This window comes from Tyto alba, unplaced genomic scaffold, assembly GCF_018691265.1.
Source record: "Tyto alba isolate M040663 unplaced genomic scaffold, T.alba_DEE_v4.0 Super-Scaffold_7, whole genome shotgun sequence".
NCBI lineage: Eukaryota > Metazoa > Chordata > Aves > Strigiformes > Tytonidae > Tyto > Tyto alba.
In genome coordinates, this window is record NW_024881328.1 from 25,469,903 (window position 1) to 25,496,702 (window position 26,800).

General features: G+C 41.5%; 1 protein-coding gene and 1 long non-coding RNA gene across 6 annotated transcripts in view; one reads left to right on the top strand and one right to left on the bottom strand.

Annotated features, from left to right (window-relative positions):
• Positions 1 to 13,007, top strand: part of MTX2 (metaxin 2) — a 35,384-nt gene extending 22,377 nt beyond the window's left edge. For all 5 annotated transcript variants that reach the window (XM_042784083.1, XM_042784084.1, XM_042784087.1 and 2 more), the window contains 7 exons: positions 4,620 to 4,692; positions 7,739 to 7,815; positions 8,542 to 8,634; positions 9,321 to 9,359; positions 9,767 to 9,892; positions 10,525 to 10,601; positions 12,507 to 13,007. In XM_042784083.1, the coding sequence (XP_042640017.1) occupies positions 4,620 to 4,692; positions 7,739 to 7,815; positions 8,542 to 8,634; positions 9,321 to 9,359; positions 9,767 to 9,892; positions 10,525 to 10,601; positions 12,507 to 12,717 (696 nt within the window). In that variant the 3' untranslated portion in view covers positions 12,718 to 13,007. The remainder of the gene's footprint in view (positions 1 to 4,619; positions 4,693 to 7,738; positions 7,816 to 8,541; positions 8,635 to 9,320; positions 9,360 to 9,766; positions 9,893 to 10,524; positions 10,602 to 12,506) is intronic.
• On the bottom strand, positions 4,699 to 7,689 carry LOC122152435. The gene is made up of 3 exons (XR_006164547.1): positions 5,439 to 7,689; positions 5,275 to 5,333; positions 4,699 to 4,835 (listed from the first exon to the last, which is right to left on the bottom strand). It is a non-coding gene; the product is annotated as an uncharacterized LOC122152435 (long non-coding RNA).
• Positions 13,008 to 26,800: the final 13,793 nt, after the last annotated feature.

Sequence of the window (26,800 nt, forward strand, 5' to 3'; positions counted from 1 at the left end):
CCTTGATCTTTTGCATTGCTCAGCTTTTGATGCTGTGTCTTTGAAGGGGTGTTGATATCTTCATAAATCTCAGCAAAACTGCACTGGGGTGGTTTCAGCCTTCAATCATCTCTCACCCTTCACTCCAAAAGCACTCAGAGGAGCTGAGATCACTCCCATTTGCTGATGGTTTCTCTCACAAGAAAAGCAAGGGTTTACTTTCCTGTTCAAGTTATATGTGTGAGGTACCCAAGGGGAAATTAGATGCTCTGTGCTGGAATAATCAGTGTTCTACTGCATCTTTTATCAGAGTTGGAAGCCATGGCGGTCTGATACCATCTGCACACCAAATGTGCTGGTTCTTGACATTCTACATGAGTGGTCAAAAAGGGAACAAATCCTCCCTTGATCACTGGGCTAAAGCATTAAATGAGATAAAGACTCACAAAAATTGCTGCTTTGTCCTGTATTGTCTCTGTAGGATTTCTTTCATCTGTGCCGATTTCAACTATTTTGGTAATAGCTCGTGCCACTTACTGTCTAACATCATTTTTTTCTAAAATCTAATTTATCTAGTTGAATGCATCAGAAAAACAGTCTTGAGGTTTTCTGGCAGTGGCTATTTATAAGAATGCATTGGTCATGATCCTTGCCTATCTCTTTTTCTAAAAAAACCCCATAATCCCCGTAATTATGAAATGCATTCACTGTGCTTGAAAAGTCAAAAACACCTGTATTGTTAATACTAATAATTTCCAAAGTCTGTTGGTTACATCAATGAAAGAATGTAGGTACTCTCAAAGCAATGCAAAATGTAAGGCTTATTTCTTAGGCAGAGTCCTCATAGTTTGGAATAGTATTGTCTCCTTTTACCAGTTGACATGTATTTTTTAGTCAACTTGAAGGTTATCCAGTGGACCATTGGTTTAAGCTGAATCAAGAAATGGATACTGACCCACTTCTCAAGGTGATGATTAGTTCAGCAGTGTAGATCAGTAAGGGTTAAACTTCTCTCATATTGTGGAGCTTTCCTTCATTTTCCTGCTGAACAGTATTTAAGGAGCACTTCAAATTTAATAGGTTATGCTTTGGGTACAAATTACAGTGCAACATACTGGTCTTTTAATTCCCTGGGCTTCCATCTTTTCAAAGATGTAATAGCAGTTTTTAATATTCTTTTATTTTTAGATTTATTGTATGGCATTAAATGATTTTGTCTTCAACTCTTTCACTGTTCTGTTTTCTCTTAGTTTTGTGTTTCATTACTATTTCACCACTCATCCTAAAGCCAGTGTGAAATATAGACAAAGGCTGAAGTAGAATAGGTGTTGGCGTGTGGATGCTGAAGGGGGTGGCTGGAACAGGCCTTCTAAGGCTGCTGGAGAGGCAGCTCCACTGCTCAGTGTTTCTGAAGCTCGCAGGAGGACTGCTGCAGTGAACGCAGAACCAATCAGTTTCTCAAGCTCAGTCCTGGTCTCCCATCTATGAAACGTTCATCAGAACTTAAGATGACTATTCCAAGGAAGTTTTCTCAGGTTTTTGGTTTGGTGTTTACTTCAGGGTCTTTTTAATCTTTTTTTTTTTTCCCCCCCCTATTTTTTAACCTCAGTGAGGGTAGACTGATTTACTTCTAAGCTTACTAGAATCTGCAGTTTATTATGCAGAGTAGCAAATGTTTTTATTTAGTTAATATTTGTTCCCACATTAGAGCTCAATTCTAGTTCAGCCTTCTTTCTCCTCTTTTCTTTCCAAAGTGCAGAAAAGGCACATGGACCCAGTGTGTTTGCATTTCTGAGATGCCAAAATAGCAACGTATTCTCAAACCCCTTTGCACTAGGCCAGAGACTGAGGTAGAATTTCCCTGCCAAATGTAATAAAGGTCAATATTCCTTGGTCTGTGGATGTTTATTGAGGAGAAGGAGGGAGAGAACGGTCAGATGTAGATTTTTGATGGAAACTTGGCTGAAATCTTTACATGGAAAAGATTTCATTTATAGTTTAGCCTCTGCGCTGAGGACTGTTTCAGTCACAAACTGTGTTTTTGGTAGAAACCTTGTACTGTGTAAGAGCCAATGTAAGATGTACAGTAGGCAATAATTTGCTGAAGCAACTCATGTAACCTAAGTGTTCTGTGCCAGCGTGTCTCATTTTTGACATGCTGATGTGAAAAAGTAAAATTAGTTCTCTGATACACTTCCTTTTGCTTGAAGGTGTCTTTGCACTTACAAGCTTTTCAGTTATTCATGTGTTGCCCTAACTCCAGTGCAGCTCAGACTTCTTCTGAACTTGCAGTGAGAGTAGTACATGGCAGTTACAAAATTAATCTCTAGTTCAATGCAGAATTGCAGAGTTAATTTAGTGCCTTACTGTGAAAGAAATTCATTTGGTAAGTCTAGACCAGATGAAACTTAACATATTTTTGAGATGACATTCAACAGCTAAGGATTAAGTAGTGTGGTAGAAGTTCACTCCACTCCTCCCACCCAAAGATGAAGTTCTCTGGAGCTGTTGTTTGATGCCATCCATTCCACTGCAGCACAGCAGTGTTGAAATGATGTCGTTAGCTACTGGTGGAGCTTTCAGAAGAACTAAGTCTGTGTTTCAGTTGTGTCAGAGTGTATGTTTTTGGTGGGTTAGACCATGTCCAGCAGTGGCATAGGAGCATTTATTTAATCTAAACCAAAGTCTCTGCATTCTTGTCTAACTATTTCCAAAGAAGTTGCATATGAAGCCCCAGTCTGGGCAGGAGACATGACGCATATAACAGTAGCTGGGACAGCGTGGACACTGCTAGGTCCTGTGGAGCCAGCAGATAAAGGCAGAGATCTAGGACCGAGACAGAGCAATAACTGAAATTCCTGTTTCAGAATTAGTCCTTTGGGTATTGTTACTGTTTGCATGGAGTTTGGAATGTCTTAACAGCAAGAGCCTCAATTTTTGGTGGACTCTGATGAGTGCACAGATTTAGAAAGTGGGGTGGTGTCAAATGTCGCAAGTACCTTGTATTTTCTTTGGGTGATAGTTGTACCCTTAAACAGTAATAGAGGTTCTAGTTGGGACGACGCACTCTAGAGACCAGCTTATTGCTAGTGCAGAACCTGTAGTATTTGGCTTATGTTGCCCATGACTAGTACCCTGTCTTTAGATATCTGTCTCTCTATCTGCATGTGTATGTGTAGTAATCGGCTCCCAAGCAGTGCTTTAAGTTAGAGTTAGGCTGAGGAAATCAGAAGATGTAGAAACCCAGGTTTGTGGTAGATATTGCAGGGGCTTCACAGTTGTGAGGCGGGCTCTTGTGAGCCATAATCAATGTCTTATGTAGCAGCTTGTGACCGTAGTTCCTTGCTTTAAACTGGGATTTGGATTTCAGTTAGATCATCTAAATCTGCAAGAGCCAAATGTCATAATGGACTGTGCAGTTCTTGGATTTGGACCAAAGCTTTTGGCTTCTTTTCCTGGGACTGGGTTAGGGTTTGGGAATAAAGGATTTGAAGAGTGCAGGAGAGAGAAGGGGCTGTTTGGGTTATTTTTGTTTGCTTGATGGATACTGCAGAAGCCACAAAGCTAGGCATAAGGCTGATGCCCAGTGTTAGTTCATGCCTTATGGTCACATTTAGTGCAGAGGTGAGCAATCCCAAGGTTAAGGTTTAGGTTACTTTGATGTCTGTGATCAGGGTCTGAACATCTAAAGCTGTGAGAGTGCAGTTTCCTGCCAGATCCTGTAACCTGAAGGGCTGGGAGGAGGCTGATGTAGAAAAGTGCTGTGTTACAGCAGCATTTTTCTTCATGGTGGTAGCCTCCTTTGTGTAGGATTTTTCACCTCAAGCCACTGTGGATAAATAGGTATAGTTTTGGAATCTGGAATTGTGGCCTATCTAATTGCAAAGACAAGTGATAGGATTTAGCTGAGTTGTGAGAGACTCCAGAGATTAAGAGTTTCCTTATTTGCCTTGTTCTGTCCAAATTGCAAGTATTTTTCTCGGTATTTTGTTATTTCAATGGAGGCACACTAAGGATTTTGTGATGGCAGGTGCTGACAAAAATCGGTAACCTACTGAGAATGCTTTGAATCTAAGGTTACAGATAGAAAGAAACAGTAAATCGATCACTTATGCTCTCCATGAGTCACATAAAGATAATAAATACTTTCTCCCAAAGTGGACTAGTGCTCTGACAGTATCAGAGAGCAAAACTTCTGGCAACTATTGTAAATACAGTGTGGGAAGGTGCTGTATGTGTTTGCTGTGTTACGCAACATGAACTTGGTTAGCTAGCTTTAGCCAGAACAAGTACTGTGATTTTCAGGAGGGGCAAAATGTCACTTAATTTTGTATAGCCACAGCAGTAACCGTGTCTGTCAGATACTGCTTCTTTGCTTGTCTTGAAAAAGCAGTAAAAGTAGATGAAACCTCATTAGAAGAATTTCAGTCAGTGACTGGATGAAAAGCAGTTGTCTGAGGAAGTGAAAACCCCCCTTTTTTTTTTTTTACCTACCCTTCTTTCTTCCTAAAAGCAGTATGCAAGGAGCTGTACTTCATAAGCATGGGCTAGGAACTAGCTGAAACAGTCAGATGTATTGAGAACACATTTATTTGTCACTGGCGTATTAATGCTTTTTAAATGTGACTCTTTGTTTCCAGGCCTTTTTGCAAATGTGCAATCTGCCAATCCGGGTGGTTTGCAGGGCTAATGCCGAGTACATGTCCCCATCTGGTAAGTGTGGCCTTCATTTAGATTACTACGTTATACCTCCATTCTGATACCATGGCAACTACGCCTTGTCTTCCTGATAACGGTCGGTCAGTGCTACCATGTGCGGGTTGCCTTCCCCCCTCCTCTCCAGTGCAGTTTCTCCTCTGCAAGAAATTAAAACAGTCAAATGCAAAGTCACATTGGTACAACAACCGTGCCTGTCAGTGCAGAACCTGTACAAGGCATTCAGACAGTTCAGAATGCCTGGTGGAAACCTCCTCTCAAATGCCTAAGAGTGGCTGTGTCCTGAAGCAGAAAGACATAGGTTTCCAAAAGTGGTTTTATTCTGCATCCAGGGAATACTCCAGTGAATGCTGTTACATTTTCCCATTGCTGAGATCAGACAACAGTGGAGACAGATTATCTTTTGTTACCCTCTCTGGGAGATGATTGCCAGGATGCTGATACAGGAGAAGGCTGCAGGGTGCATTGTTACTGTTAAGGGTGACAGACAATTTTAAATCTTCCTCTGATCCGTGAGACTGGAAAAGAATCTAAACCCACCAACAATACAATGAAGTATTAGAAGGGTACAGAGCCTACCTTTTGCTGGAGGTGACTGGTTGCCTAAAAGTGTCCAGAGGCTGGCTTCAGAAGGTTGCCTAAAAATCAGAGAGAATTGCTGAATGCAGGGTGCAGAAGTCTGGCGATTCTTGCACTCTGTCCCAGATTTCTGTTGAGTGAGGAGGTATTTATTTACCGCTTACCTGGCTTGGATGATGACTGCCACATGAAAGTGCCTGTCAGTATATGTCTGCCAGCTGTATGGGTTCTGCTGCTGCTACCAATATTTTGGTCAAAGCAGTGGAATGATGCTATTTTTAAAAAAACAGTTGCTTGGCAGCAGTTTAAAAACAGCAAAATATGGAGGTATATAAATTATTCATTAGTAAATAAAGGTAGCTTTGAAATGCTGAATCCATGCACAGAGGAGCATCTTGCATACGCAGGAGTAGGACTGGTGACAGTTGCACGCTCTTGCTTCTCTGCCGCTCGCACCCCATGTCCACAGTTGCTGGCATCTGATGTTGTAATTTGGGTCTGAACACTTCCTTCTGCTGAAAACAAGGAGCACAAGAGGAAAAACGATTCTGCTTCAATTTTAAGGTAGAGTAGGTAGAAATACATGTATTATTTTAGCCCTTGCTCCTGGAGTCATTATTTTTGTTCACTTGCCCCATTTCCTTCCTTTATATTGGTTCTTTAATGATGATTCCAACAAGGTTTTAATTTGTTTCCTTCTTCCTCCCTACCACCCTCTGTCTCGCAGCAGCCAAGGATCTGAATCTTACCATGTTGGGGGGGAAGGTTATTTAATCTCGTAATTGTTGTGATGACGCAACCTATTCTGAGGGAGTCAAAAGTATGATACCAAAGGTTTGTCTTGGTGTGTGAAATACAGCCTGACTGAAATCACTGAATTCTGCAGCACAGAGAAGTCTGCGTTTCCTTCCACAACATGCGGCATGTGGGTGCAGATGAAGCCTTTGTTGGTGCAGTGCACTTCATTTATTACCCTTAGGCTGATCAAGCCGGTGAGAAGTGAATCTCATGATAAAAACCATGACTGAATCTGCTGTTAGCATGAACAGTGTTTGAGCTAGGCCAAACAGGGTTTTATTTGGTGTTTCAGTGGAAAGAGTGAATGTATTGCTAATAACATATTTGGAGTCAGGCAGGTACTGGTCTTGCTCTTTGGGCTGTCTGACGAGAGCAGAGTAGAGGTGGGGAGGTAAAAGGATGCTGTGCCCTGCTGCACTGGGCAGGCTCGTTCACTGCCTTTGGGCTTGAGGATGTTTTCAGCAATATAAAACATGCAACATTTATCACCATTTCATGGATTATTTCAATCAGGTAGGTAATACTCAGAGATTTAGTTTTAAGTATAAAGCTGATGTTTGTCAGTTGCACTTGGATGAGTATTTGCAGGGCAAGCGACCTGGTTAGGGTGGGTTGGAGCAGTAGCCGTCAGCTTCACATACTGTGAGCTGGGAAAAGGGGCACAAGGCAACTCCTGCCATGTGTCGTGTCTTGCTGTGTGTAGCAGGGCTTCCTCTTGTATCTCTGCCTGCCTTAAAGCTTTGGCTCAGTTCTGTGTGTAAGAAAAGTTACCGAGCAGAGAAGGTGGTGCGTACAGACTTGGGAGCCCTTCACACCCCCAGGAGTTCCACCAGTGACACAGTCTTTTCCCAGTCGCCTTTTGAGGACTAGCTGTTTTTAGTCCTGTTCCAGGCTAGACCCTCAGGGCTCAGCTTCAGAGACTGAATGTTGAGCCTTACTAGTACTGAGCTTTAACCCCATTTTGCTTCCATGATGATGAAGCAGCTCCTTCTCCCTCCCAGCCCCACAGATCGTGAAGCTGTGGGCCTCATACGATGAACCTCTTGCTGACCCCAAGACCATGGGGGGCTCGAAAATGCCAGCTCACAACTAAAGAGCTCTCAGGAACCACAGGAGCCGGCTGGCCCACTCGTTGGAAATCTGAAGGACCAGAGGAAGGAGGCAAGGCCCTGCCTTGCTGAGTGTGCGTTTGCGCTTTCCTGGGCGCAGTGCCACATCTCCTGTCATCCTCTCAGCAGCCCTTTCCCTGCCAGTGGGTTAGGAGGGAGGGTGGGAACACACTCTGTCGTAAAACTAGCCAAGGGCTCTGTCTGCTTTCCTAGGATTTCCCAGCTGTACTTCAGAGAAACATTGAATTAAGTCTTTCCAGCAAAGCAAAAAATACAAGTCGATAGATCTCACTCAATAACTTCGAAATTCACAATTGCAAGTATTGCATGTAGAAAAGAGGTTCTGGAGGAGGAAGATCAGAAGAAAGATGTTTGTTATTACAGATGTTTACTGGGTGAGCTATGTATGTTAGAGCTTTACATGTGCTGATTTGAAAAAAAAAAAAAAACCCTACTGCTGTTCAGGTGTACCCGCCATATTTAATCACTTTAAAAATTGTAAATTATGTTTTATGGGTATAAGAAGCTCTTACTAAAATACATTTCTCATTTTACAGGCAAAGTACCCTTTATTCATGTGGGAAATCAAGTCGTATCTGAACTTGGGCCCATAGTCCAGTTTGTAAAAGCCAAGGTAATAACACATTGTTTTTATCAGTTAGTGGATAGCATGTTAATCCTGTTTAGCACTGTGCGGATTTGGTGTGCTCTTCTGGAATGTTACTTAATTTGTTAAAACAGTATATAAATTTAGTGCCATTTAAAAAGAAGGATATCCTGGAGTAGGAGTTTGTTGAGGTGGAAATGTTCTTTGTCGTTTATTCAAATTCTGGAAGTAAATTCTGTGCAGGATAGTTGCATACCAGTGCCAGTTTCTGAGACTGCTTTTCTGTGTACCCTGTCTCTGAGTCTCAGAGCTCTTTAATCCCAGAACTGACTGGTTTAAGTCCTGAAGTGTCAGACACTGTTCAAATTTGCCTTTGCTCCCCCTCGTGCCCCCAGTACTTTAAAATACTGCATCTTCACTGAGCAGTTGATAAAGATGTATCACAGATGTAAATTTGTGTTTACTTCTTGCCACAGGGATACACTAACCAGGAGGCTATGTGCTCAAACTGTGTTCATCTATAACTGATCATAGTCTACATTTCTTGTAGATTAGCTATGCTATGTTACAGTGATCTCTCATTAAAGGATACTGTATGTAAAAATTGCCTATGCAATTTGTTATTGAACTACATAAGCGATCAGGATCTGAGCCAAAGCTCATTGACTTCAGAGGTCCTTGGGTCAGGCATTGCTGAATAGTCCAATATCCTTTCTTACATATGTGTCTTTTTTTTTTTCTTTTCCCCATTAGGGCCATTCTCTCAGTGATGGGTTGGATGAAGTCCAAAAAGCTGAGATGAAAGCCTACATGGAATTAGTCAATAATATGCTCTTGACAGCAGAGGTACAGCAAACCGTAGTAACTCCACACGCTTACATAAGTGACTATAGGCAAGAAAGCTTTAGAATTTTTCCCTATATTGGAAATACTGCATGTTCTTAGATTAGGTTGTCAATTTTTGAGGTGCAAGGAGGCAGGAATAAATTCTCTGAACCTTGTGGATTGCTTGCTGTAATGTTCTTGTAGACACAAGCCACGGGTATGATTCCCCTCACCTCACTGAGGTGTGTCATGTAGCTGTAGAAGTAACTGACTGGAAAATGCCTGTGGTGCTGGGGATGCTGCCTGGGCACCCGCTGCCCCCCCCCGCAGTGTGCGTGCTCACGTGCCGGGTGGGAGGCTGGGATCTCCTGCAGTTCGTGTCCGTGGCCAGTTAACGTGACAGTCCCAGTGTGGGAGCGGTGTTGGAAAGGCTGGTGAGCTGCGGGTGGCTGTGGCGCTGCAAGCTGGTCACCGGTGGGCTGCGCGGTGTGCTGCGGGGGCAGCGGTCCTGCTGCTGGTGAAGTAAGGACTAGCAACTGGGCTCTTGCCTTCCAGCTTTAATTTCTTGTCTACATTGAGAGGTCTAACAGAAGGAATGAAATGGAAATTTAATCTAATATGGAAAATAAAATTCTACTACTGAGAAATGACTGTGTCTGTATTCTCCTTTATTAGGAAGTTTTAGTAAGTGTTCTTTCTGTTCCTAGCTCTATCTCCAATGGTGTGATGATGTTACAGTAGAGGAGGTGAGTGGTTCTGCAGCATTTATCTTAATTAAAATTTAATGAGAAAACACTTTTGCTCACAATTGCAAGTCCCTACTCATAAATGAAACATTGAGGTTGATACCATTAATGATACAGCCTTTTCACTTTGATTTCGCTTGCATATACATTTTAAGGAAGTTGTGTCATTACTGGAGATAGCTGACTGCAGAATAGGTACGGGTTTTGTATGTGCTTCTGAAGTAATAGTTTTAAATGGTTATGCTATAAACAATAAGTTCTGCACAAATAATTACAGCATGTCACACAACACCCTTTCTCTTTTATAGCTCCTTTTCTGATAGAAAGGTTTGAATACTAGCTATTTTGTGCATAGAGATCTGTATTTCTTATATGATAACACAGTACTTTTCTGTTTCTAAACAAAGATTACGCACCCAAGGTATGGCTCCCCTTACCCGTGGCCTCTTAACCGCATTTTGTCCTATCAGAAGCAGTGGGAGGTAAGGCGAAAGATGAAAGCCATTGGATGGGCTGGAAAGACACTCGAACAGGTTAGTATGAAAAGTGAGGCTTGCTTATTTACCTGGCTGTTTTTTTGTTTAAAGGCTTTGGACAGTAACACTTTTCCTGAAACAGGTGCAGTAAAAAATATATTCTGTACTTAAAACATTATCTGGAGTCAGGTATTTGCCTTTCAGCAGCAATAAATCTTAAATTATATGCAACCCCGTGGGGTGGGAGGAAGGATGTTTTACCATGAGTGTACTTCTCTGGTGATGTTAGTTTAGGCCATAGTCCTGAAAATAGGTTGTAAGTTATGGCCCCCAGTTCCTGTGCAGTGTTAATAGGCACACTCTGCAGGACCGCGGCTTCCCTTGTCAGAGGTCATTAAAAAAAAAAAAGGGCAAAGCAGTTTTGAGGTATAAGTTAGTACCTTTCATTAAGCTAAGTTATAAATGTTATGGGAAGCGCTTATTCAGAATTGCCTTGCATCAAATGTTGGATTAAGTAACACTTAGCTACCTGCCCGCTGTGTGGGTTTGACTGACTAACAGCTTTTGATGTTCCAGCATCGGATGTTCCTTGTTCCCACCGCCAGCGCAAACAGAGTAAGGAGGTCGTTCTTTGCAGTGTTGGTATTTCCTGACAATACGGATCTTTTATCTCTTGTGTGTTTTGATAGGTGCTTGAAGACGTAGATCAGTGTTGTCAGGCTCTCTCCCAGAGATTAGGAACACAACCATATTTCTTCAATAAGCAGTAAGTTACTCTCTACTGAAATATTACATCCAGGAATGTGAGATACAGATACATATCCACATACATACATATATATATATATATATATGGAAAACACCTGTTTTATTTTAATGCTATGTGATTAGCTGCAGAAATACAAACGCGCAACTGAAAAATAAACACGAAATTTCAGAAGTAAGTAATTGGAGGTTTTAAAAGGAAGGTTTTTTTCTATTTATGATTTAGTTTTACTCCTGTTTGTCTTCTCTACAGTCTACCACAATTTATGTAGGCTACAAATGTGCACCTTTATACAGTAAATTTCTTATTAACAATTGTACATTTAAAGCTTGTATTTCTTCAGTAGCATTCTCTACTAGGTACAGGGGCGTGAAGGTACGTCGTGCTGTCCTCACCAGGACAGCTCATCTTGCCCTGCTTAAGTCCAGGGGCAATTCTGACTGAACTGAATTAGCGTGAGGGTGTCTGTGAGTTGTAGGAACTGGGGGAGAAGCTAGCCTTGTTATCAACAAGGGATCAGTTGCAAAGTGAAAACTAAGATTCACATTCCCAGGGGAGAAAAAATGAACAACCATTTGTCTTCATGGGATGTCCTCTGCTTTCACCAGTTTCTTCCAACTGCAAAACACTTTTATTTCCCTCTCTAATAATTCAGTATTTTTGAAATGTTACGGATTTAGATAACATCACATTAGCTCCCTCTTGTCTCCTGTGCATAGACCAGACTAGAAATGCTCAGGTCTGGACTTCAGTTAACTACATTCGGACAGAGACATGTCTTCAAAAGGCAGCATATGGTCTTGGTTACTTTTCTGCATGTCTTTGCCCCTTAATCTTTCCCAAGTTGGGACGAGGTGGGAAGTGTAAATTGAGTGGATACAGAAATATGCATTACAGAAGACAAATTTGAACTGCATCTTCTCAAATAATTCTTAAACACAGTAGCTGTCTGAAATATTACTAAGAAAATATGTGTTCTTAGTCCAGTATTTTTCAGTCTGTAACTTCTGGGAGTCTGTAGGAGGTGAATAAGAAAAGCAGCCTGTTGCTGACAGATTTAAGTTTGTTATACAAGGGTCCACATTTCCACTGGAGAGTTCTTTGTGATCCACAAATAGAAAGGCAAAAAAATTATCAGTCAGAAAACCCTCATGCTGGTTACTTTGAACACTAGTAAAAAAGGACTATTAAGTTATTAATATATTTGAAAAAAAAATTATTTGCATGTGGGCCACCTATATGCAAAGGTCCAAGATGACAGTTCAGAAGGCTTTTACCTAAAATAAGGTAGGACTGAAAATATTCAATAGACCACTGTTTCTCACAATATTTGTTTTCTTCCATGTAGTCCCTTTTCAAAAAGGGGATGTTTCCAGCTGCTGTCACCCTGGAGCTACTTTTCTTATTGGCTGAATAGTTCCTGACTACTGAAAAATACAAAAAAGGAATAGGGGTTTTATGCCTTTTTTTTTTTTTTTTTCCCCTCTCTTTCTTTTTTTTTTTGTCTTTGTAAGATAATAGCTGTTTTTTTTTTTTTTTTTTTTTTTTTTAATAAATATCTGCAGAGAAAAAAGAAAATCCCCCAAAAGACCTGGTAAGCATTTGCTCTTGTTATGGAACTAAAACGTGGAGCATGATTTGATACTGGGTCAGTAAGTCTGCCCAATCTAGGAAGTGTTATTTCCACAGTTCCAAGCTACCAAAAGCAAAGGGTGCCATACTGAGAACTAGCAGTATGCTTATATATTGTATGCACACTTCTCATGCATTTGTTCAGTGTTGCCTTTTTTTCTTCCAAATTCTTAGGTTGCATGACTATCTAAAATTTAGTCAGAACAGCAAGGTTTTTCTTGATCAGGGCCTGCCTTCCAAAATACCTGTTGTCTTTTCTGTTTGCTTTTACAGACCAACTGAATTAGATGCTCTGGTATTTGGACATCTGTTCACAATCCTTACTACTCAACTAACCACTGATGAACTCTCTGAAAAGGTGAAAAACTACAGTAACCTCACAGCCTTTTGTCGGCGAATAGAGCAGCAGTACTTTGAGGGTCATGATAAAGACAGCTCCACCACTGTTGCAGCCCGCTCTGCCAAGAGGTCCTTACTGAGATAAGCGTGGTGGTTGGTGGCTGGGGTGGATTGCATTTCAGTTTTGGGTTTTGTTGTTCAGTTAACCAATTTTGAGAATGGAAATGTGTGTTCGCTTACTGAAGCTGCCAAATCATTCTGGAGCAAGAAAAAACTCTAAATGCAGTTTTTTTGTGTTGTAGAATATACTGTGCACATTTAACTTGAGATGACTGTGTGGGCACTTCCCTTTTAATAGCCTGTATGTCACTTACTCTGAAGTGACCTTGGAAAAATATTGTATCTGTATTAAAAAATAAAATACTTTAAAATGTGTCTCTGATCTTTCTAAATGCCTTTCTTACTAACTTTTATGTCTGTGTAATTAATGTCTATGTAGTTAACGAGTGGGATCTTGTTGGCAGGAAGACAGTTGTGTGGTAAACTAGTTAGAACTGTTAAGCTAGGAATGAAAGGACTCATTAGAGATCTTAAGTTTGCCTGCCTCAGCCAAAATTCATTCAGAAATTGGGTGACAGAAATGTCTTGGAGCTCTGCAGCACCCGAGTGATGGGATTTTTTTCAGTCAGCTCTTATTTTGTGTCAAAGTAGCTCCTGGCTGTCATTACTACTTCTTATGTGTGTCCTGCCTCTGCTTTTATTTCTTGTTCACCATTGGTTTTTGGATTTACACTTTATTTTTTTTCTTCCTATGATTTCCCAGTTTTAATTCTCAGTTTGTCTTGCGCTTTAAGAAATGAATTTGCTAGCTAAGTGTCTGTCTCACTGTTTCTACTTCCAGTGTGTTAATGTTGCTTCTGAACTTTGACGTACTCGCTGGGGCAGGTCTTGTAGCAGAAGGACTTAGTATGAGCCTGTGACTGACAGGCCTTGGTCATTCCGCCTCCCGATTATCCTATAGTACATGTAGGGACAATAACAGCAGTAAACGAAAAAAATCTTGTGGTGCTCCAAAAACCCTGGCAATGTGGAACTTTTCAAGGGAGAGTTTCTGTGTGTGGGCAAGGACTCGATCTGACTAGTATTTCTTTGAACACGCTAAATGGCACCACTCTGTTCTGCTTTATCAGTTGTACTTGATGCTTTTCCTAAAGCACTGACAGCCCCAGGAATGTGCTGGTGGCAAAAACAGCCCTTGTGCACTGGGGAAGTCCTGGGTGCAGCTGGGAACCAGCTCAGGCTGTTTGGCTAGCTGGAACCGTTGTGTTTTCTTAGTATGAAATACGTTCTTTTGACTATACTCCTCAGTGTCAAAATATTTAATGGCTTGGACTGGTTATGCAATGGTTGTGCGAATCTCAGCAGCCATTTCCTTCTGTTTGAAAAGCTGAACAGAAAGAGCTGTGTACCTCGGACTGGCCAGGTCTCCCTCGGCTCCATGGCTCATGAACCACTACTGCTTACTCGCTCCTGCTGCGGGGGACCGCTCTTGCCAGCTCGACTGGAAAGTGGAGCTGAATTCTTGCTGCCTGCTTTTTGATACAGGAATCCTACTGGAGTCAAATCCATGTAAGTATCAATGTGTAAGGAGTCTTGGCATTTTATCAAATCACCCTTGCTAGGAGAAGAAAATTGCCCTTGTCCTGCATTTCAATTTTAAAATTTCACATGTGTATGTTGAATATCTTTACAAACTAAAACCCATCAGCTCTTGACTGCTTAGTGACAGTTTCTGCTATCAATCGAAGGGGTCGGTAGCTGAGAACCCAGATACTTCTTTCAAACCTGCTTTTCTGCACTAATGCAACTTCTGGAAAAAACTGGAAAATAATTTGTTGTGGGGTTTCCTCTTAGTTTGGAGAGAATATTATGATATACACTACTTTGAGAGAAAAACACTCTCAGTTTCTAAAGCTATCAGTGCCACGGTGCTGGGGAAATCCTGTGTGAAAACTGAAGTATCTTAATCCAGAGCAATTAAACTTGCCTTTTACTTCCTGCTATTTACAGAGCACCATTCATAAGTAAAGATTTTAACCTAGCTTCTGTGGTTTTGGCAGTTATTCCGCTACCAGTAGACTGAACTATAGCAATAATTTATGTAATGGATTTCCAAACTCATCTATGCACAGACATTAATTTACATGCAGCCTGAAAAAGTGCAAGTGAGCATGTATTCCTCCTCTTTCAAGGCTGCGGTGGCCATTAGCCACCCTGTAGCCAAATTTTAGCAATTGCTTTGAAACCACATTGAACTAAACCATGATTTTCTATTTTGTCAAGGTTCTGTGAGGCAGAGTAAGCACTGGTAATACGCCACTCTGAATGCTGAACAGCTAGTTACTACAAATTTTGTGTGGTAACATATGGCAAGCTTTGTAATTTCAGAGGATAAAAACAACCGCACAGAGGTAGCCAGATACATAAACCCATTTTGAAGGTCTCATCTAGAAAATAAATGCTGTGGCAGTGGTTTGGCAAAAGATACTGATCAAAAGTTTGTGTAAATCCACCTGAGCTACTCAGACACTGCATTTAAGGATACAGACAGGCAAATTACACAGATTTTTCAACATTGAAGTGAGAGGACAAGCAGAGACTGAGCTCTGGAAGCTAAACTGAATAGTTTCTGAAAGCTTAACCACCCCTTGGTCCTTGTGTGTGACTGATAACTTAGTAAACCAAAATTTAAGGGGGAAAAATCATTCCTTACTGCCTTGACTGAAGAGCGTCCTTTCTATACAGCACGTTTGCCACAGGGCTGGTTTGTACTTCAGGCTGCATCTCATTCTAGGCAATACCTAAACTTGTAACTACAAGGAAAATCGTGGCTTTGCCATCTGTTGAAAACAGCTATTAAAATCCTAGACAAAGGACATACATTGTACTTCATAGATATTAAAAAGCCATTATGCTTTTTTTTAACTTACATTGCTAGCATGGCACTGCTACGGAGCAGACTGGACTGAGCACTGAGGACCAAAGCTTGTAAGGCAGGCTTTAACTCTGGGAAGCTGCAGGCCTATGAAGGACACTGATGCTGAAAGGACACTGATACTGATTGCTCCTGAAATGCTGTGCACAGCTCACGAAAAAGAACGAAAAGTTGAAACAAGACCGGTGATAAAACCAGTTAAGGGTCGAAAAAAATGAAACCAACCCAAACCCAGAAACGTTTCTAGCAAGCGAGCTGAGCAAGTCAACCAAGCTGCCTTATCCACGGCCAAGTGAAGAGGGCTCGCTATTGGTCTGAGTGGCTCTCCAGGAGCCAAGGCTGTGCCAGTGCAGTCTGTGAGAATTCTGCTCTTGGGCTGTGTGTTTTTCTAGAAGATCTCCCATGACAGAAGCACAACTGCTGCCCCAGAGGCAGGAATCAGGCCAGGAAGGCCGATGGTCTGTTTCATGGAGCAGGGCAGGGTGGATAGTGATTTTCTTTCCTAGTTTTTCAAGCTCAAAAATCCCAAGCTCCCAGAGGCTAATTTGGGTGAAGCAGACAGCTGGAACTTCTTTTGTGTCCCAAAATTAAGACAAAAATTAGATTTCTAACAGAGAGAATGTCAGGACCAGCTGCACCGTGGCTTATCCTCCAAATATGCCCCACCAGGAGCTGCAGGAGTCACTCAACCAAAATAGTACACAGAGTCATAAAAGCTCATAACTACAAGTGAATAGATATTACTGAATCTGAACAACGTATAAATCACTTACCCATGGTAGTTTGCTTCTTGTAGTCTTTTTGTTCCACAAATTAATAGCTTCATATGGAGATGCTCAATGCTAGTTGGAAAGTAGCAGCTGCTTTCCTTGCCTGATGGAGCTAAAACAGTTGGGAAAGTTCTGGTGAAAACAGGACTGCTCCTCCGCTCCCAAGATGATTCTCTGGGGTTGTGGAAGGGACTAATCCCACTCAGCACAGTTACCTGGTCGTGTCCTTGCTGGATTTTGGTGTCTGCTCCTACCAGAAATACGTGGTGCCAATTCCAGATGTTGTGGAGGTCTCATTTGCCTGACCAGCACCGCACTGGATCCACAGCTAACTGTGGATTCGGTGTAGCCCATGCCACTGCATGTACAGCACAGAAAATGGAGCAACCACCCTCTTCCAGCACAGGGTGTGGCAAACCAGTTTGTGACTCAGAAGCCGCCAGGCTTTCAGCCACAGGCTAATTTATAGGATTGGATCATTGTTTCCAGCTGACAGCCCCTCCTGAGCCCCTGGTTTTCTTGTCCCTTTCTGAAAAAAGCTCTCCTTGACTGGGGAATGTCTGATGCTACACTTTATGATGTTATGATGAAATTTCAAGACAGACATTATGTGAAGGAGCTTCAGTGGTAGCAGCTTTTGCTAGGATGTATCAGTCTGCACATATCAGTTAGTAAAAATTATAGTATTTGAGTGGTGTTAATAAGCTATTAATAAGATATTAATCTGCTATTTTCTCTGCCTTTTGTTTTATTACCCCCCACCCCAAGGAAAGAAAAATAACATGGCAATCTCCTGCTTCTCAAATGTGCTTAAAGCTCAGTGTTGTGGAAAAAAAAGAGCCTAGCACAGACCTGCACATGGAGAATGCTGCTGAGCTGCACTTAATGATGCCTCTTAGGATCAGCTGTGCTGCTAGAAAACGCTTCATTTCCTGTGGCTTTCTTTCTTTACAAGCAGAGTGCAGCTCCAATGGCTCTCACAACAATTAGCACCCACTTGTTCTGCAGGTTTGAAGTTTTTTGCATTAGTCAGGTTGAGAAATTCATGGTATTAATCATGACTGAAGTTGTTATTTATCACCTGCTGGGTGAGAAATAATAATTTTGGCACTACTGGGGCAGCGGGCCAGAAGTACCAAATTAAGTAAAACATCTAAACACTAGCAAGGATCATTTCTCTGATTAATGAATTGTTACAAAGAAAAAGTGCTACTCGTTATCTGATCTTGGGATAAAAGTAGGAGTTGGAAGTAGAAAGCATTAGCAAAGTCAGGCTATATATATCCGTATATAGTTTGAAACTTTTCTGGCTGATCTCTGGTCTGTCATTCACCAACTGCTAACATGCACTCATCTGTGTCAGAGGTTTGCAATACTTGGCTCGCTCCACTCCCATCACCAACTGCGTAAAAAAGTAGCATTTGGCAGGGAGCTCAAGGCCCATTGTGTAATTGCCTCAAAAGAAACGTTGAAATGACTTTAACCTTCCAGGGCTTATCTAGGCTGGAAGGTTTTGCCATAGGAACCCTTACAAGCCTGGAAACACCACTGTGTGAAGGCAATAATAGGAGTGCAGGAAACAAAATCAGAGACTTCAAAAGAATTAAGTTTACACCCAGGTAACTGTATTCATACTGGGGCCATTAGTCACTTACCGGATTACAACAGCCCACAAATTCCAGCCACCTGATCAGAAGTATTTCACCTGTAAATACAAAAAGGGTTGGCCTACACACAAGTGGTGAAGTTGCAATGAGGTCTCCGTGTGCTGTTACAAACCAAAGCCACCAAGTCAATGTGGCATACCAAGTCCTCTCCCTGCAAGACCAGCCGAGGAGCTGACAGTGGAACAATGCCCACCAAAATGCTATTTTCTGGGTTCATAAATGAGATCTAAAACCCGATTGTTTTAGACTTGAATATGATTGAAGGGCTTGTCCCAGGAGAGAAGCGCCACCACTGAAGGCAAGCAGAAACTTTGGGTGCAATTTTGTTTGCTTCTTGTGGCTTACAAGAAAAAAGAAAAATAGTGAGAATTTGAGAGTCCCTTTTTGGCTCCAACTAATTCATTATCTGGAAAGAAGGCACAGGCTTCTTCCATGGAGGGCATCAACCATTTCCATCTATTGCTGCAGACTTCAAATTTGGTACTAGTTGAGGTGAAGAACGTGCCAGTGTTGACACAGAGGGACTGATCCTGCTGACGTCTGTGGCAGCCAAAGTAACTCCTGTCTACCCAGCCCATGTGCCCAGAGGCTGACTTGAAACAGTGAGCTGACATGAGAGATCAACACGAACTCATGCCTCACCTATTTGGCTTAAAGTTGTCAGTAATCCAGTTTGTCAATAAAGACATTTTTTTAAGGAAGTTTTATATCACATAAATGTTGTTTCATCTAGATTTTTTAACCTAGAAGTTTATTCAGCATTTAAGAAGAAAATTAGAGAACATTAGGGCATGATGGTCACCTTTCCTACAAGCACTGCTCCAAACATCAGTCTTCCGGGGTTTGTGACCTCAGTTCAGTGACAAAGATTTGAACCAAGAATGAGGTGATGATCATTCATAGAAAATACGCCCTCATGGCTGGTGACTTCTCTTTTCTCTCTGCTTTTAGCTACGAAGTACCATTTTGGCCAGGTTTTCTTGACTTCGAAGCTATATGTTGCTGGTCACATCATTCTCTCACTGCTGAGATCAACAGTTTTGTCACTGATGCACAGCACTATTGCCTGAGATTATTTTGTGAAAATGATCCTTCCTCTCTCAGATGTTATCACTTGGACTGTTAGATTAAGAGCTGCCCAGTTTCTTTTCTTGTCAAGACAATAAAAACTTCCTTTTAGGTCCACTGCTATTTCTAGCTTGATTCCTGTAAATTGCTCTCTAAAATTCCTTGTAGTTTTTGTCACGCCTTCCCCTTAGAAGTGCATAGCATCTTGATCTACAATGCCTTCTAGCCAAGAAGTATATGGCTGGGATTACTGACTATCTCCATGATCTCTTTCATTTGCAGCCCTAAGTCGGTGTTGTGGCATGTTTAAGGAGCCAGTTGCTGAAGATCAGTAGTTTGGGGGCATTATGGGAAGGTTATGTTTTTAATTACTTAAATAAACTTCTCTCCAGCATATTTTGTTGTAGGTTATAACGTTTCGTAAAAGGCAGGTAGGTTTCTGAATACGCACAGGCGTGTGTAAAGATCACACACCTGACTGTGACTTGTGTATTACATGCATGCGTGAGTGCAAAGGTCTTGCTGTTATGCCAAAGCACAACTGTAGCAAAGCCTAAAAACACTGCTGTGGAAAATGCTGCCCATCATCTGATGGAAATGCTTTTGACACACAGAGGACAGCTCCTGCAGACTTGTTTCTGCGGAGGCGCTTTCATTTGGTTCAGTGCATCTTCCTGCGGCCCGTCCTGCTGCCTCTTCTCCCTGACATCCTTTCGTGATTTCTCCGCCTTTGCTGCCACTTCAGGGTCTTCCTGCACTGGGAAAAGGAAGGGGTTCACACTTAGGAAAGGTTTTTATGTCTGTGGACTGCATTCCCTCTGCTTTGAAAGCGATTCCTTGTGCCAGTAAAATCACTTTACCGTGAACAGAAAAACCAGCATGCTTTCTAGGATTTGTTTAGTCAGAGAGAAGCATCCTGCAAGCCTACCACCTTCTGCTCTGTCTATCTACAGTGAGTCCAAATGCTACTGCCACAGGAAACACATTGTGTTTCCATAAACTATGATGTCTAAAATCTGCTTTTCTAACTCACTAATCACAAACAATTCCAATAACAAGGTAATTGGTGTTAATGTTTGTGGGGTTTTTTTGTTTGTTTTTTGTTTTTTTTGTAAGTTTGACAAAATTCAACATTGGAAAAACAGAAAGTAAGATCAAAATTCATTTGGATAATGCAGCTATCTCAAATTTCTTTGGCATTTTTGTATTATAATACTAAAAAATTATCAATGTAGTCAGAAATTGTGATTTATTGAGAAGCAGGCTGAGAAAATCTTAGAAGGGCAAGGAGTAGACTCCTCACTCCTGAGGGGGTTAAAAAGTGCAAAACTCTTAAATGGGGCTTGCAAAAGAGGAAAACCAGATACCAGTAAGAGAATGGAGTCACCTTTCAATCCTTAAATCATCTTAGTGAGTTTCTCAGTATATTGTCCTCCTCGCTGCAGTGAATTGGAGCCATCTCTTGCACTGAAGCCAACAGAAGTTGTTTGATGCATCCCGTTTGAAATGTCACTGATCTGCAATCAAATGAGTGATTTCTAGCCAAAGATTATAAAGTACTTGGCAAACTTAGCCAAGGGGATGAATCAGACAGAAAAACCTGCCTGACAGAAGAGTAAGTCAAACCATAGCAGTTGCAAATAATTTGTCCCAAATGTGAGCAGGGCAAAATCTAGACCAGGAGGCTGGTTTCCCAGCACCACGCTCTAACCACCGCACTGCATTCTTTGCTGCTTTTTTAACCACAACGGCCTCTGAAAATCTTCAAAGACATTTCTTGGTAGTAATAAATGAACCATCAATACCTAAACAAAGAACCCAGTGGTTGAGATGATGCAACTTAACAAATAGAAATTACTAAGATCGCCTTGTCCTCTGCTTACTTCCAAAAGAATAAAGCCCAGGTCATTTATAAAGCCTTCCTCTTTCCCCTCTCCTTTACAGCCCCTCGGGAGTCACCCAGGAGACAGCACCACTTTCCTCTGCTTCCCCATCTTTAAAATATATTCATTCCAGTTTTCAAATTGCTATTTTGTAGTGCTAAATCTCTACCCGCACTAATTTCTCCAGGTCAGAATCTGACCCTGATTTGAACAAAATCTGGAGTCAAATATTCACACCAGAATGCTTCTGCCTTGCTGCATGTCAGATGCCATCTCCCTGCAAATGTTTCACACACCTTGGAGTGCAGCTTGTGGAACTGATGAGGTGAAGAGCACTGCAGAGCAGCTCTGTGCTGGTAATCACAGGACTGAAGAAACACATACATCATCTGCCACATAGGTTGGCATTTCAAGTAAAAAACCTTCACAATGTGTAAGATGTTGGACAAATGATGGCCATATGCATGTTTGCCTCTGCGCAGATGTCTCTGCATTCTCAGCTAGGAAAAAGCTGAGGTAGGCTTTTTTTGCCAACAGTTTAATATTAGTGACACAGTTTATGTCCTCTGCAAAAACAATAATGGAGGATAAGGTGACATAATTTATTTGCAAATCGTTTGACGTATGCAGGGCATTGTCCTTGCAATAATCACCATCAGTCTGTCAGTTTAAGATATGAACCGTGCCACTGCCATTTTATATCATTGTGTTAAGCTTTCACATGTTGTAATTTTACAGATTTGTTCTTTGGAGAACACTGCAACACAAATCAAATTGTATTATGTTTAGTCATGTGCTATGTGGAGTACCTCCCTGCAATTAGGGGTTGGGGGAAATGAGGAGCAAACAAATAGTCCTAGATAAGAGGCAGCTCCTCAAAAGTTAGGATATTTCCTAGATACCATTACTCAACCCTCGTGGTCATTATTCAAGGCAAGAGGAATTATTTAAATTCATGCTAACATCAGTTGCTGGCTGCATGAACAAAGTGAGCACTGGAAAGTACCATACTGACAGATCAATTTAAAACACCCTTGTCTGCTTTGTTTCTCCATAGCAGTCAGGCACAACATTTGATTCTTATGAATAATGTGGGTTTTACTAAAGTAAATATACTGATTTCTTTTCAACTCACAAAAGATCCCTTCATGACCCAGTAGGTGCTGGTAGTATTAACTCTGCTTTCCACAGATGCGCAGAATGGTTCTGGAATAGCAATGACTTCAGCAGTGTCACTTTTATTGCAGGCAAATTAATTCCTGTGGTATAGTTTAAAAAAAAGACCTAAAGACGCCCACTTATTTTTAGTCTTTTTTTTTCCTAAATTTGAACTGCAGATTACTGTGGGAGTCATTCACAAGTGTATTCTAAGTGAATTCAGTGCCAGATACCTTATATTAGCTGTTTGAGAAACGTTTTAGTACATAAGTGTGTCTTAATTGGTAAAGGAGTCAATAGGAAATACTGTAATATACATTCTGGAGTATCATGTTTCAGTGACTTTTTACTATATTTTGAATAGAGAAACATGATTTGTTTTCCCCTGGGAAAGTTCCCCACATTCAGTCGTCAGCAGAACAGAATCTTTCTGCTTCCAGTGAGCCCTTAAACTAGAAAGATTTATTGCACTTACACCCTTGAAAGAACATATCTTTTTCTTTGAAGGCAGCCATTATCACCATCCCATTTTATATCTTTTCTGATAAGTGCAGGCAGTAAAGCAGATAAACTCCTTGCATACCAATTAAAGACACATGCACACTAAGACACTGTATACTATCAGCGATGCTCAGAGTAATATTCTTCCTAGCACAGTAGATATATCTAAGGACTTTGACTTTTATTATTCTCAGCTTTACACCTCTGACATTTATAAAAACATGGAGGAAATTAATGAATTCTCACCCAAGACTCCATTGTCTAATCTTGCCCCAGTGCTCATGAATTATAGAAAATGACAGATCAGCTGATGACGTACAACAGGCTATTTTAAAACTACCCTTTATAACAAAACCTGGGCCATGAAAGGCTCACTGGTGAATTTCATGCAGTCACCTGACAAAATATTGGTCTCCTGTTAATTGGTACCTTAAATAACTGCCTCTCTTCCTTGCATCCAAGATGTTGTGATCATTTTTATGCACAAAAGGTATGAAATCCAGACCCCTGAACCTCAGGAAGCCTCTTTTTTAATTCTCAGATAGGATGCTGAAGTGCAGTCCTATCTCTTGGCAACCTGTATTTTTCCATTTCAAGATCTCCACAGGCTAAATGAGGGCTCAGTAACATTTTAAGGTTCTTAAGCACAACTTTCCTCCACCTACCTATGTAACTGCTTCTTCTTTCTCAGGCAGAGAAAAGGTCTTTGCTCATCCTGAGCAGTGAGACCAACAGGATCTGCATAGAAGGCTCTCCCAGCTGAGGGGGTTGCAAAGGCCAAGATTCAGTGACTGAGCGCCGTGTTAGCAGCTGCAGGCCCAAGGGTTGTTGTCCGACCTGGAGCGTTTCACTGGCCAGTAGGAAGCCACACTGTCTATGCAGCCTTTGGCCAGGACATCTCCCACACCCCCTCTGTCCCAGTTAGCATGCAAACTCACTGGGGTAGGTGCCACTCTGTTGTGTTTCTTTCCAAATAAGCGAAAGCCCCGGAGCATTACCCCAGGCAGGCGATGTCAGCAATACCAGCTTGCTTGGAGGGGCTGCCCTGCTCTCCTCCCACAGCTAGGACTGCTGCAAGCTTGGCGCTGCTCCCCAGTCACCACACACCCCAGGAGTCCCACACACCCACCTCCTTCTTCCTTCTGCACTCCAATTTAAAATAAATTAGTATATTTACTCACGACATTATTGTCAGGGGGAACATTATCTGTCTGCAGTATTATCCGTGAACTTATTTTAACCTCTCCAAGAATCTCACCCAGGGTTTTCCCCGAAGTACACTGTCTGAGTACATCAGTGATTTCCTTGTGCACAGTGGCTGAGATACCAGTTTTCTGTCAGGGTTCCCCTTAGATAAGGAACTATGGAAAGCAATACATCTCATTCAAAGCATCTGAAAGAACTGGAGATACAGAAAGCACTAATCAGTAATTAATACAAATAAAAGAAACAATCTTTCATGTAGGTAGTAATAATAACACTCCAGAGTTTGCTCTAATCCATCTTTTTGTCAAATGAAGCACCAGGGAGTTTGTCTGCAACAATCAGAGTATTTTCAGTCTCTGCTTTGATTTGCAATGTGGGATTTAGACCTGTGTTAACACAGGACTCATAATAAATAAGCAAAATATCAGTTTTTAAACTGATAATCTAGGCTTTAATATGCAGAGGAATTTTGCTAAACTTTTATACCCAGTTTACAAGTCAATTTTCCAAATTAAGAAGCCTGCTTTTCACTTTATATAGGAATTCCAAAAGCACAACAATATCCTGCTGCACAAATCCCGATAGCTCCCTTTCTTCCCTATTAAACCACTTAGAGCATCTGGAATAAGGGGCTTCTACCCTTCCTCTCCAGAGAAACAGCACCTTCTAGAACATCAGACCATCCTGAAATCCTTTAAATAGCCCTGTATTCATTATATTTAGTGACAATTACACAAGTGACTTCTTGACTGCAAATATGATTCATTACTCTGCAGCAGAAGTATTACCTCTAATAGACTATGCATTGAGTTGACCCAAAATAGCTGCTGAAGAATAGTTGTTCCTGAACTACACTGTGCATAGATTTTTTAAATAATTATAACCATATATAAGAACAGATTATCCTGACGTGTAATTATTTAGCACTACCCCTAAATCTTTATGTAAACTAAATTTCAAATGTAGACAACAATAAGCAATGTTTAATAAGGAGTTTTTAGGAACAATTTGTCTGGAAATTGCTGGGAGGTTATAAGCCCTATTTTAAATTAAACAATTTGCATTCAATGTTTGGTCACCCTTTAGCTCCGCTATTATCATCACTCTTCAAGTTAAAAAAAAAAAAAAAAAAAAAAAAAGAGAAAAAGAGAAACACAAAAGTAATTTTTTTCTTCTGAGTAAAAGGAGTAGAAATTGAGTATTCCCAACCCTGGTAGACCTGAGGACACAGCTCCATCTCCCTCCCCACTCCAAATAATGCAGACAACTTAACCCTGCTGAAGACAGCACTACCCCAGGGCTTGCAAGCCTGTCTTTAACGGGATGGTGCTGCCCTGCTATTGATTTTGATGCCTACACAGTGCTGAGCATCAGGGTTTCACCTCATACACAAATTAGGAAGCCTGGAAATGATCTCAAAAGATTGTCACATGTCCACTCTCCTACTGCAGAGCCCTACAGCAGGAAGACAGCCCTATTTCACTTGTGCACTGTCACTGTCCTCCTAAGAAGGGATCGCTCACAGGCCTGCACTGAACATCTTCAGGTCCTCCGCAGCATTCAGAGCAGACCTCAGCACTGCCATGGGCCAGGCTGGCTCCATCTCGCTGGCACAGGGCTCCTCAGCGCACCCCTTTCCTAAATTCCCCACTGCAGAGCGAGGCTGCAGCTGCCCAGCTCGCGTGTGTGCTCCTTGCCAAGGGAATCTTTGACAAAGCCAGATCCATGCCCTCGATCCCAGGGCAGGCAGAAAATAAAGACTAGGGAAAGACTGGAGTCTGACGCCCTCCCTCTCACGGATGCCAACTAAAGTTTTTCTGTGAAGTTCAGAAAGGCCAAAATTTCATCTGTATTGTTCAGGATTTCTGCAGGCAAGGCAGCCAGGTATGCTCAAGGGGAAACCCAACCCTATCAGCTTTCAAAAGAAGCCACAGAAATACTCTATCACCTTTATATAGATGATACTAAACACATGTGCAGTAATCTTCTTTCAGCTCCTTTTTTATTCCTTTACATAGCAGTCGCTCGACATAACCTTCCAGACAACAGCTGCTGCCAAAGAGGAAGGCTGGGAGGCCTGAGCTGTGCTCAATACAAAATTATCCAGGTGGGTGCTCTCAGTTTAGCTTTAAAATTTTTATTATTTCTTCAGCTTCCTATCCACGTGTTGTGCCTGCTCCCTTGATTGGAGCAATGGCAATTTAAACTAAACCTCACAACATGCAATGGTTGATGCTACTGCTGAAAAACATCACTGATGAGTTCTCAGAGTAATCCCAGTGTCCCATCTTACTGTGCATCTCTCTGTTCTAGCTTGTAAAACAGCATTCTACAATGTTGGTATGTAATCTAAAAAACATCATAAGTAATAATTAAACATTAAATCAGAATAATTCCAGGCTTGTTTGCCCTTGATAGTAATACTATTAATTCTCTAGAGACGAAAGTAAGACAATCGTGTGAAAACAAAGCACAAATAAAGTCCATAAAATGCAGAAGTAGTATTTCCAATATTAATTTTGTCATATGGAGTATTCATTTTGTAGTATGATGGTGGCATAAAATTTGCAGCAGCAGCAACAGAGAAAACTTGATGGAATGCCAAAGCTGTGTCTCCTTAAAACGCACATTGCTCTGGAGCAGTTAAGCTTCGCGCTGAGATGAGACTGCCTACACAGACATTTTCAAAGGGCTCTTTCAAGGCTGATGTGCCACTTTCAGCTCTGACATGGGATCAGAATAAAATCTGGGGAATCACATGAAAACCCAGCTAGGCTGTGTGGGAGAGCCTCAAAGAGGAGGGCTGCAAGAGCTGTATTTGTGGTCTCACGGGGTGTTCCCATGCTCGCTGGCTTCATATGAAAGGTGCTCTGTTTATAGACAGAAATCTGTTGGTGCCAGGCAGCGATGGTCGTGTGATATATGGCTGTTGGCAAAATGAGCCTGTCCGTGGGTTATCACCGGCTCTAATTAAAGGAAG